At 49.0% G+C, this 12,804-nt stretch overlaps 1 protein-coding gene across 3 annotated transcripts in view; it reads right to left on the reverse strand.

The window, feature by feature from the left end:
• Positions 1-2,950: 2,950 nt before the first annotated feature.
• Positions 2,951-12,804, reverse strand: part of PAK4 (p21 (RAC1) activated kinase 4) — a 38,085-nt gene continuing 28,231 nt past the window's right edge. For 2 of the 3 annotated variants that reach the window (XM_075259982.1, XM_075259981.1), the window contains exons 3-9: positions 10,729-11,376; positions 10,161-10,586; positions 9,105-9,238; positions 8,230-8,356; positions 7,981-8,106; positions 7,758-7,892; positions 2,951-5,677 (exon numbers count right to left, since the gene is read on the reverse strand). In XM_075259982.1, the coding sequence (XP_075116083.1) occupies positions 5,522-5,677; positions 7,758-7,892; positions 7,981-8,106; positions 8,230-8,356; positions 9,105-9,238; positions 10,161-10,586; positions 10,729-11,376 (1,752 nt within the window). In that variant the 3' untranslated portion in view covers positions 2,951-5,521. Of the gene's footprint in view, positions 5,678-7,757; positions 7,893-7,980; positions 8,107-8,229; positions 8,357-9,104; positions 9,239-10,160; positions 10,587-10,728; positions 11,377-11,731; positions 11,772-12,804 lie in introns of those variants that run through there. The other variant, XM_075259983.1, reaches the window with a different exon arrangement.

Genomic DNA, 12,804 nt, shown 5'->3' on the forward strand with positions numbered 1-12,804 from the left:
GGGAACATGTATATCACATATCAGATCTCTATATACTCCGTATACACCTGCTGCCTGCACAGGACATACCATGAGTACAGCCTGAGGTATGGCAGGTCCTGATAAGTACTGTATAGATAAGACCTATGTATAAGGGAACATGTATATCAGATCTCTATATACTCCGTATACACCTGCTGCCTGCACAGGACATACCATGAGTACAGCCTGAGGTATGGCAGGTCCTGATAAGTACTGTATAGATAAGACCTATGTATAAGGGAACATGTATATCACATATCAGATCTCTATATACTCCGTATACACCTGCTGCCTGCACAGGACATACCATGAGTACAGCCTGCGGTATGGCAGGTCCTGATAAGTACTGTATAGATAAGACCTAGGTATAAGGGAACATGTATATCACATATCAGATCTCTATATACTCCGTATACACCTGCTGCCTGCACAGGACATACCATGAGTACAGCCTGCGGTATGGCAGGTCCTGATAAGTACTGTATAGATAAGACCTATGTATAAGGGAACATGTATATCACATAGGTCTTATCTATGCTCTGTATATATCAGACTCTGGCGTGCCACAGGTATATAGAGATCGGACATGTGATATACATAGGTCTTATCTATACTCTATATACATTGTACACTGACATACCTAGGCGGTGCTCGCGCTATATCCTGTACAGGTGGCAGGTGTATAATTAACATTACAATCCAATTAGCACAGACATTCCACAAGACGGATTTACAAGGCGCTCGTTTCCTCGGCTTCCAAGGCAATGAGTGTGCCGCACCGATCTGAACTCCTCGTCCACCGACATCCTCAGAGCCGTCACAGCCTAAGACAGGACCTTGCAGGAAACCTCCTCAAGACGTCACTCTCAAAGGCAACCGCATAGAGCGACGCCAGCAAACCGGGTTTTTGATTTGGCAAGAGGATGAAGAAGCTTGAGGATCCTTTGCTTGGGCTTCTGAGGATGCGCAGTATATAGCCCAGTATATAGTGCAGGATATTGTCACGTCAGCAGAAACTCCTAAATGGGGTAACAGGAAGATGGTGTATCCATGGCAGCCAGAGATCTGCCCCATTACACTGTTATAATTGGCTATAGGTAGATATCACTGTGGGATACGTTATACCGCAACCTCACGACATGTGCAAGAGGATGGGCTTACAGGGCGCACGGCTTTCAGAGGACGCCTGAACATATATCGTATGACACGGTCACCGTACCGCCAGTGATAACATAAAACTAGTGCTGTTATATGGCGGCAGAGGCTGCTGTGATCACAGGACCATCCTTCTACAGACAGCCTGGATTACCAGTATCAGTAATAGAGTCACCTTATTCCAGCTCCATCTTTCTCCAGTTGTGTCTGCAGCAGGGAGGGAGTAAAGCTCTTCAGTAATGGAGGTCTTCAGTAATGGAGGTCTTCAGTAATGGAGGTCTTCAGTAATGGAGGTCTTCAGTAATGGAGGTCTTCAGTAATGGAGGTCTTCAGTAATGGAGGTCTTCAGTAATGGAGGTCTTCAGTAATGGAGGTCTTCAGTAATGGAGGTCTTCAGTAATGGAGGTCTTCAGTAATGGAGGTCTTCAGTAATGGAGGTCTTCAGTAATGGAGCTCTTCAGTAATGGAGCTCTTCAGTAATGGAGCTCTTCAGTAATGGAGCTCTTCAGTAATGGAGCTCTTCAGTAATGGAGCTCTTCAGTAATGGAGCTCTTCAGTAATGGAGGTCTTCTGCTAAATCCGGCTCAGGCTGTGGTTCGTAGAAGTCACCATAAGACTAAGGCCGAGGACCCACGTAGTGTTGCAGATTTTGCCGATGCTGGAACCTGCAGCCACCACTGGAGGGAGATTACATAGAACTCAATGGGAAAAGGGTTGTAGAAATTCCTATGCTGCCTCTAGTGGAGACTGCAGGTGGTGCACGCTATACGTTACACGTTACAGCCAGGCAGGGGATTTGGAGAGCAAATAAAAATCAGCACAGACATTAGCACCTTAAACGTACGGGATACAAGTATTATAACACGTTCTGCAACCTTCTACTTTCCAAGATCCCCGCTTGCTGTCAGTGAATGGACAGATACAGTTTGCAGTATATGTAGAGGTTAAAGGGATATGTGGTCGGCGTGGATCTGACACCTGGGACCCCTGGCCGATCAGTTCAGTTCAATGCTGCAACCTCCCATCCTGTAATAATGAAGTCATGTTCATTAGTCACAGGCTACGGCAGCTGCTCAGTCCCATTCAAGTGAATGGGGCTGAGCCGCAATACCACACACAGTCCCAGCACTATGTATTGTGTTGTGTATGGTATTCAGTAACAAGGCAGTAACGCTGCGCCCTCTTCAACCAAATGATTGGTCAGATCCCCCCCATCACAACTATAGAAGGTCCACAAAACCCCTTTAGGCCGGGGCCCCACGGACCGTAAACACTGCGATTTGCCAACAGTGCAGGCAAAGTGCATGCGAATCCCATCCCCACTTTGCAGAAAAGATCGCAGTGCGGACACGCTGCGATTTGCAAAGCCATTGCGGCCTTGCAAATCGCAGCATGTCAATTATATCTACGGAAATGCAGGCGGCTTTCCCATAGATATAATGGGAAGAGAAAGTCCGCGGAGGAAAACGCTGTGAGCTTTCTCTTAAAAGCGCTGCGGAAAGAACCACAATGCATTCACGCAGCGCTTTAGTGCTGTGGATACGGCTCATGGGGCCTTAGCCTGGTCCAATCTTGTCCCGCTGCCCATTCTATTTTCAGCATATTATGCCACAAGAATCGTTCCATTCACTGACAGCAAGCAGACATGATGCAAGTTCTGCAGCACGGACACAAACGCTCTCAGGACGGCACCACAAACAAACGACACATACAAGTACCGGAGTCCGGGCACCTCCTCCGCTCCGTGACGCGATGAATGAACGCAGACCGGCCATTGTTTTCTTCCAAAAACTGTATTTGTAAAACTAGTCTTTAATCTATTCCGCTCTGTCCAAACCAAAAAGATGCAAAATACAGTTGAATTTATTTTGTACAAATTAATTGAAAAGCAGAAATCCTCTTTTTTTTTTTTTAGGTTTTTCAAGTCCCTCAATGTCACAGCATATTTCTGTCTCCAGGTCCAAAAAAAAATTGCAGGAATACTGCAAAAAAGACATACACTTTATAAATATATATTTATATATAAAACTATAACCAGTAGTCACTCATGTAAGGGTGGGGGAGGGGAGGTCCGCGGTCTGCTCTCCCGGCAGGGGGGCTACAAGTATTGCTTGCTCAGTCGGTGGCGGATTCGGATGGTCCTTGATTGTCGCATGGAGACGATGGGAATCTATGGAGTAAGGCACTATAGTAATGGACACGTCTAATGACCCCGAAAATACCAGGACACTATATAGGGGATTCTAGAGGTCGCCTATATAATCCCACCCCTCACTACACTCACAATACACAGGATCGGTTTTTCTATTGCAGCTTCTACCGCCCTTGAGTTTCCAGCTCCTATGCACATCAATGGGTCGCTGCGGTTAAAGACTACAACGTCCTCCCGTGTAGTCAGATCCTGCGGTCTCGTGACTCTCGTCATTCTGTTACCGGTTATAAAGGAGGGGTTGAGGGAAGGGGATGTGCACGAGCCCGCTGGGGAGCTGTCTACGCTAAACGGAAGGATTGTATTTCTACGTGAAGACTTTGCAAGTCATTAGGTTTTAGACGCGTTGCAAAAAAAAAAAAGTGCACAAAGCCTTTAAAGTGGGCGGGGGTGTCAGGAACCTGTCAGCAGATCCCGCACGATCCAGTATATAGGAAGAACGCGGCGGATTTGTTCTGGTCTGATGCTATTGCGTCCCCCTGATTTGTGTTAGGGCGTATTCTCACTGCTCCTGGCCTGTACAATCACATCCATAGGCTCCTCCTATTTGCCGTTTTGGTAAGCACTGGTATACATATAGTGCATTCTGCTGTGCTATTGTATACAGAAGCATCCTTGTATGTATACTGCCTATGGGTGATGTACGCAATGACACCCTACACATCATAGACTTCTGCCTATCTCCTGATATATACCCCTAACTGAGGGTAACGTGACCCGCCCCGCAGCCTGTGATGCCAATAGGGAGGTCGGCCATGTTGGCCATAGCATTTTGCACTTTTATGAAGGGCTACGGCCACACAATCTCTCCAGTATCAGGATCCCCATCATGTACATGTATCTGCTACAACCGTACGGGCCTTCACAGTCTCCATTTGCCGTCGCGCCCTGTAGTGATATCACATTGTGCATAGTGTTCTTAGGTGTCGTCTCATGGACTTCATTCCACAAAGAGGAGGAAGATGCTGAAAATCAGGATACAGATCTACAGCAGAAAAAAGGTGCTCTGTATACGTCCTATGGATGCTAAGGAGCAACTGCAACGTCATACGGTGCAACGCTGTAGATAGCTAAAGCCGGCCATACACATCAGATTAATCTTGGCTTGCCATTTCGGCAGGACCAGTCCATTATCTGATGTGTATGCTCGTGGAAAGAAGCGACGGGCATGTTGGATTTCAATAGGCCTTATCCTATTATTCACAGGGAAGATATGTGATTGCCCGAGGCACCTTCAAGACACATGCATGCTCAGTCAAGCTCAGCATGCATGTGTATGTGGGAGTCAAGAGGAATACTTAGCACTGAATGACACATTCATCAATCTAAGTGTATGGCCGACCTAGTAGGTATCAGTAAATCATGGACGTGGCTGGATGCTGGTATGTCTGGGGGCGATTAGGATACATTAGGGTGCAATTTCAGATACTTCATAGGACAGGAGCTCAAGTCTTGTAAGAATCCACCTCGACCTACTGAAGATGTCCACTGTCATGGTGTCCTACAGTCCCAAGCACATAGAAGTGAGGCAGGTTGTCACGTTCTCGGACCCCGACCTTCCTCTGCCCCTTCAGCAAAAATGCAAATGCTTAGAAATAAGTAAGTATGACCATGTGATGGGGTGAGGACATGTTCTGCTTGTAAACGCTCCCAAGTATGAGAGTCAGGGCCGTCCTACATGATTCCAGTTGTCCCCGAGCACAGTGTAGATACGTCATATTCCAGTGTTATGTCCCAGGTAATGAGTAATGGGCAGGTCCAAGTGCTTATTGGTCGTCCCAGCAGAGGACCAGATCCCCCCACGTGTTGTTCGGGATCGCTCTCCGTTTCTCACGTTCCTGTATTGTGCACGCTTACAATAAATTACCTGAGCGCTCTAAGGCTGGCGAGATGATTGGAGAGTTACCACGGACTGAGAGAAGCTGTCATGGCCTCTCAGGGAACAGAAGAGTGCAGAGAGGGGACGACGACCTTCAGGGGTGTCCGGGAGAGGCGAACGTCAGTAGTTTTTATCCAGGGACCCTGATACAATACTGAAGCGATGGCAGAGCTGCCACCATAGTGTTTTTGCTCCCTCAGATTCGGTCAGTCTTTGGTGGGCTTGGTGAAGGGACACGTGTTCCCTATGTCTGTCGCTCATCTCATGCGGTTCTGCCTCATGAGCGGTACGATGCAGGACGGAGGTCCGGCCTTGGTCAGTAAGGGATGTTTCAGCAGCTCGATAGCGGTGGCTCGTTGGCTTGGGTCTCTCACCAGAAGTCTGTCGATGAATCCTTTCAGTAAGGGAGAAATCTAAAAAAGGAGATGCCAAAAATAAAAATCACATCTATGTTTGTGAACACCGCTCATGTTATCCATCCAAAGCAATCCCAAAAAAAAGTGTTGTGACAGAGTGTTGTGGGCATGCTCTGCAACCTGTACAGGGAAGGGGAGAAAGAACAGAGCTGTTCGCAACACCCATAATCTATACTTGGCATACATCTGTGCTATGGGCCTCTAGCCTCAGACTATGACAACAGGGTGACTACGACTACAGGGTCTCCAGATCTGAAGGGTATTGGATACTGAGGACCCCCCTACAGGACAGGTCATTGATACCCGATTGGATATACCATAGAGGACCCAGTAAGAAATACCCCTTCCCCATCATCAGTGGCGCTCGAAGTCTCAGGCCTTGTACAGACGTGTATGAAGCCAAATGACAAAGTCAGCTCTGCTACATCTAAACATAATGTTGCCTAACAAGTTCTTGTTGGACCAGTTGCTGAATTTTGCAGAGTCAGCTGAGTAAATGGATTACTATGTCTGTGCGGATGTAAACATCATGTTAGTCACAGACGTGACGTCCCTGTAGCATCATGTGATCACGTGTGCAGGCACCCCGCTTCACGCCTGTAAACTGGACAGCACCTAAAGAATCATCTTACTCATGTCCTGCATAGTCTGACAAGGTATCAGCTCAATAGATAAGTGACAAGTATTTATACACATGCTGACAACAGAAGAGGAGGAGGGGTGTGAGCCATACAAAAGGATTGGGCATGTTGAAATCTATTAAAGGGATCCTATTTTTTTTAAAACACAATTTTGTCTCCCTAACATGTCGGAATAGCCTTAAGAAAGGCTATTCATCTCCTACCTTTCCTTTTCTTCTCCGTGTCGCCGTTCGCCTGCAATCCCGGTTTTTCTCGGTATGTAAATGAGTTCTCTCACAGCACTGGGGGCGGGCCCCAGCGCACAAACAGCACGGGGGCGTCCCCAATGCTGCCAGAGAGCTCTCCAGCGCCATCTCCATCTACTTCTGCAATCAGGTCTTCACCGCGTCTTCTTCCGGGGGCTTCTCCTTACTTCTAGGCCTCGGGCAAGCTGACTGCGCATGCCCGCTGTCCACAAGAAAATGTCCGCTTACAATACTGTGGAAGCGGCCATTTTTCTTGTGGCCATGGGCATGCACAGTCGGCTTGCCCGAGGCCTAGAAGTAAGAAGGCGCCACCGGAAGAAGACGCGGTGAAGACCTTGTTGCAGAAGAAGATGGAGGCGGCGCTGGAGAGCTCTCTGGCGGCATTGGGGACGCCCCCCAGTGCTGTGAGAGAGCTCACTTACATACCGAGAAAATCCGGGATTGCAAGCAAACATTGGCACGGAGAAGAAAAGGAAAGGTAGGAGATGAATAGCCTTTCTTAAGGCTATTCCGACATGTTAGGGAGAAAAAATTGTGTTTAAAAGATAGGATCCCTTTAATGCCTGATCCTGGAATTCACCCACATCTGCCAGTCAGGAGGCCTCCATGTATATCAGGCCCTGCAGGAATCGGCAGATTTGACCACGGGGGGGTTCAGACGGCCACGTAACTTTAAGCTAAATGAGTAGATATGGTATTTGTCAGTCAGGACAGAAGATAAGTGTCAGATTGCCGGGTCCGCCAAAGATCTGGAGGACGGGGGGCTGAAAATCCCTCTAAAGCCTCCCTGCGAAGGAAGTACCAGTGTGTCTGCATAAGCGGCGCTCCATTCACTTCTATGGGGCTGCCGGGACTGTAGTCTTCAGCAGCACCTGTAACGGCATAGAAGTGAATGGAGTGCCGGGCATGGAAGTGCTCTAGTCGCAAGGAGGCAGAATTTTTTGGTGCTGATTTTGACGCTGAATCCACCTCAAAATCAGCCTCCAAAAAAAAAAAAAAAAGCTTCCCAATTTGGAAATCTGATTTTGAGGTGGATTCAGCATCAAAAAACTCCATGTGCACTGACCCTCAACAGATTTTCGGCCCCCCGTCGAGTGCTGTACATCAGCCATCTCCAGCAGAACTACTGAAGATACTCGTGATGGGTTGGGGTTCCAGCAGTCACCCCCTCGCTGAATCTCCTGCTCTTACCTTTTGCACATTTTTCAGTTTGGGTGGCAGATTGTCCCTAATCATCTTCATAGCCTTTAGCGGAGGCTCATTAAAATAGGGAGGTTCTCCGTCCACCATCTCGATCACCATGATACCCAAAGACCAGATGTCCACCTGAGATAGGGAGACAAAAGACAAGGATCATAGCAGGAGGTTGCAGGAATGAACGCTCCTAACCACCGAGCCAAGAACAGCGCCTCACCTCTGGACCATAGGGTAACCTCGAGATGAGTTCTGGAGCCATCCAGTAAGGGGTTCCTACCAGGGACTTACGACGAGGGACTTCTTTGTTCACCTGGGCGCAGAAGCCGAAGTCTGAAAGCTTCACCTGCAAACAGAAGACACATTACCAGGAATGGCCGGTTTAGCGGATCTAATATGCCTGGCCAGCTCTAGACAGACGTTTGTGACATAGGTAACTTGCACTTCATGTATTAGTACAGATGATTACCCGTCCGTCGTGGGTCAGAAGGATGGAGTCGCTCTTTATATCCCGGTGGATGACTCCCTGGGCGTGCAGCACAGACAACGCCTTCAGCACAGACATACAGACGGCCGCGATCTGCTCCTCATTCATCCTGAACGCAAACGACACACAAGTCATCAGTGACAAGTCTGGAGAGAAGACTAAATGGGAACCGTCAGAGACGGCCTGATAAATGTGACCAATAATGGAGAGACAAGAAAGACGACTAGAGAATAAAAGACGGCAATGGAGGTGATGAAAAACCCGCTGAAGACGCCCAATCTGCAACGTGGGGACCGCGCGGGGTCAGCTAGGCCTTGCAAAAGGTCAACGTAGACTAAATTATATGCCATGATATGTCTTAGAACAGCACAATGGTAGAGAATCCAATGCAGAGTTTTAACCCCTTAAAAGGGGTTTTCTGGGCCCTAATGCATGTTTTATACTGATAACAAGTCATCAGAATCAGATCTGTGGGGTCTGACACCTGGACCCCACACAGATCAGCCTCTAGGCACCGGAAGGGGAGCGTGTACAGGTTGAAAGTCAAGTAATAGGGGCGAAGCTGAGGATACATCGCTCATTTCAGAATCGGGGAATGCTCAGACCTTCATTGATCTGCAAGTTTATCTGCAGAAAACCCTTCAAAATCAGGAAGGATTATTCCTTAAAGAGACTTCCCACAAGCTGTGGAAATGTTGTTGTGGAAAATGCAAAAAACCGCACTTTTTCCAATTCAACGGATTTTTGTTGTGTTTTTGCATCACCCTGTATAACACTATTCACTAAAATGAACACGGAAGTTTCTGTTTTCTGACGCTGAGAGGCGCTTCAGTGTGTATAAAACCTGCATTACCTACCTGGTGTGTGTCACAATGTCCGTCAAGGCCCCTCCTTCCAGAAACTCCATTACTACCCAGAGCTCATCGCCCACCAGGTAACTGTTGTACATCTCCACCACATTCTCGTGCTGGTAATCTCGCATGATCACCACCTGCAGGGAACAGAAAGCAAAAAGCAACCGTTTCTATCTAGCCGAGACGACACTAGAGCCGCCGATAGAGGGTACAAGGACTGGGTGCACGTAGGAAGACGACACGACGGTGCACAAGGAAGTATTTATCAGGAAGAAATCTGCACAAGATGAAGAGACTGGATGGAAAGCGATGAACGAAGTAACTGATGCAGTGACGTATATGGACCACAATGACTGTAGTGCCGTATTCCAGCACTAGAGGTCACTAGAAACTGGTTTGTCCTACACACGGGCGAACCGCAAATGATTGGTTTTGGGTTTGGGCGGCCTCATGTCCCAGATTGGTTTTTGGTACCCACTGGATTTAATTCCATATAAACAGGAAGTGACATTGTTAGATTTCTACACGCACATTGTACAAACATCAGACGGCAAACTAAAACCGCCTCGCTTTGCGTAGAACATACCACCATCTAGTAACTATTAGTGGGAGGGATAAGGAGCCGCCTGGCGACTACCGAAATGAGATCTTCAGAGCACAGATGTGATCTCCGCTCCCCCATAGGCTTCATTCTCACGTCTCTGTGGGCGCCAAAACTAGTATAGGATTGAGAAATACGAAAACACTAAATCCTTACTCAAAAGCGATAACCCTGCGCTCTCCTGATGGGAGAATCCTGAGCTAGAGACTATGGCGGAAATTTAGTAAGACTGGCGCACGGCACGGCTGAATTATCAACCCGGTCAGGAAGTGGCGCACATGTCCTATAACATTTGCACCATTTTTTTTGGCATGAATTATACAAACACCCGGGGAACACGGCAGGACACGGCGCCCGGGGAACACGGCAGGACACGGCGCCCGGGGAACACGGCAGGACACGGCGCCCGGGGAACACGGCAGGACACCTGCAAACAACCATCAAGGGTCCGGACTTACCTCATTGAAGAGCAGTTCCCTCCTCTGCTGCTTGCGGAGATCCATCTTCTTGACAGCGACCAGTTTCCCCGAAGTCTTGATGGTAGCGATGCAAACAATCCCAGTAGATCCCTCTCCAATCTTGATAAAATTATCTAGGTAGGATCTGGGGTCCCCGGGATCCACCACCATCTGCAGAGCCGCCCTAAACTGCTCATGTGACACCCGCTGCGGCTCTCTCTGTGGGGACCGAGGCTGGGGAGGAGGAGGAGGAGGTTGTGTCTGTGGTGGGCGAGAAAGCTGAGGGTCCGAGCTGTGTTGGGAGAGACCGGCTGGAGATGGTTTTTCTGGGGGTTTGGGTTTAGGATGAGGGGGCGGCGGCCGGGAACTTCCTTTGCTTGAGGAATTTTTGGGTTCGAGGGGGTTGGCCGAACGAGAATCCGGCACCTAGAGAAACAAACCACCAAATTATAATGAAAAGGAAGGAACGTACAATCTGCCGCTCAATGCCAAGAAGGTGCGGGGAAAGAGAAAGCCCAAATAATATCACTAAATATTTATTACAATTTACTGTAGCACCTATTCTCACCTGTGGAGGCGCCCCCCTGCCGGGGTCAGTGTCCGCACGGGGGTAAGTATTGAACGGTCGCCCAGCTTGTTGCGTTGGCTTCACGGCACCCTCTGCGGCAGCGTTACCCGATGTGTGGATATTGGGCCCAGAAAGTGGTCTCTTGTCGCGGGGTGACTGCGGGCTGCCCTGTCCTCCAGTGTACGCAGATTTTGGCCTTCTGTCCTCCTTTTCTCTCCGTACCACCCTATCGGCAGGCTCGCTGTAGTCCCCATCTGCCACAGGATGGTCTCTCCTTCCATCTGTTCTCTCATGAGAGCGCGTGGATCGGCTCTCCGACGTCTTGGGGTAATCTGGAGGAGGCAGCCGGTGTTTACCGCTTGGTTCCTGCCCCCGGGGTTGTTGTGGGGCTGCTCTTTGATCATCTCTTGGTCTGTCCCTTCCATGCTCAGTCCGGCTTCTCTCCGAGCCTCTGCCGCCATCTTCCCGTACTTTCCGGACACGGCCGTCGGTCACGCCATTTTCTACAGGAATCCGGTGCTCCCTTGGAGGACATGGAGGACTCTCTCTACGCAAGGAGTTAGAGCGACAGACGGACATATTCTCAAACTCATCCAGGAGCCACGTGAGCGAGCCGTCCCGCGACACCTTGTTCCCTCGCACGATCATCTGTGGTGGGGAGAAGAAAGGAATTAAAAAGAAGAAACATGGAAGATAAGAACAGAAATACGCTGGGGGTCCGGTATATCCCACCAGGGTCATCTGTATATAAAGCACTCTGCCCTTAAAGTACATGGTGGAGTTTCTTAAAGGGACACTCCCATCTTGTCAGGATAGATCATCACTTTATGACCGGTAGGAGCTCAAACTTTGGGACCCCATTTACCCGGAGATGAATAAGCGGGGGATGGGGGGGGGGGTCTCGCACAATGGACTCAGCGGGTTTAGCATCCTGCTTAGATCTCTGCCTCCCACTGAAAACAATGACAGGCAGAATCCCGCTGTGTGAACAGACCCTACACACCTCGGATCATGGAGGCCACGTTGGTTCTTTTAGCCTCTGATGTCTTATATATAAGGTGCACGGCTCCATGAACAGATTACGATCACCCTAAATAAAGCAGCCGCCCCCAGCACTCATGTGACTGCTCCTCCCCTGGTGTTGACTCTCTCGCAGAGTCTTGGCAGTCGTACCGAGCGGTCTTGTGAGTCTTCAGATCTGCAGATGCAACAACTGCTCCCAAATCATAGAGAACGAGATCGGCTAAAGGCGACTCATTTCATGGATACCGTGTTACACCGGTGCGGGGTTTAAGAAGGGAGAGGGATACTCTGTTCTATTCATTGAGCCCGTGTCCCCCTCCCCATTGCTTTTTACTGGAGAGTTCCTTTAATCTTTTCACTGCCATAGACACATGTAGTAAGTTAGGACTTTAAAAAGATTAAAATGACGGGTCCGGCTGATAAAACCTCCGAAGATCAGCGAGTTTCCAGAGTAGACGGGAGCAGTGGTTGCGAGTACTGCAGAGGTCGCTCCATAGACTCGCATAGGACAATCGCTGCAACGTTCACAACCACTGCTGTGTCATAAGTACGATGGTTAAAGGGATTCTCTCATTAAAATCACATTTTTTCGCGATCACACATAGGAATAGCCTTAAGAAAGGTGATTCTTCTCCTACCTTTAGATGTCTTCTCTGCACCGCCTTTCGGTAGAAATCCCGATTTTCGTCAGTATGCAAATGAGTTCTCTCGCAGCACTGGGCACTCCAATGCTGCAAGAGAACTCTCCAGCGCCGCCTCCATCTTCTTCAGGAACGCCCTCCGCTTGTGCCTTCTTCCAGAGCTGGGTTTTAATCTTCTAGGCCTCAGGCAGAGCCGACTGCGCATGCCCGCAGCCACAAGAAAAATGGCCGCTCACACAGTAAGCTGTGTAACCGGCCACTTTCTTGTGGCCTGTGGGCAATGTGCAGTCGGCTCTGCCCGAGGCCTAGAAGATTGAAACCCAGCTCCGGAAGAAGATGCTTGAAGAGGCCGTTCCTGAAGAAGATGGAAGCGGCGCTGGTGATTTCTCTCGCAGCATTGGAGACGCCCCCA

This window comes from Leptodactylus fuscus, chromosome 11 (assembly GCF_031893055.1).
Source record: "Leptodactylus fuscus isolate aLepFus1 chromosome 11, aLepFus1.hap2, whole genome shotgun sequence".
Taxonomy (NCBI): Eukaryota; Metazoa; Chordata; class Amphibia; order Anura; family Leptodactylidae; genus Leptodactylus; species Leptodactylus fuscus.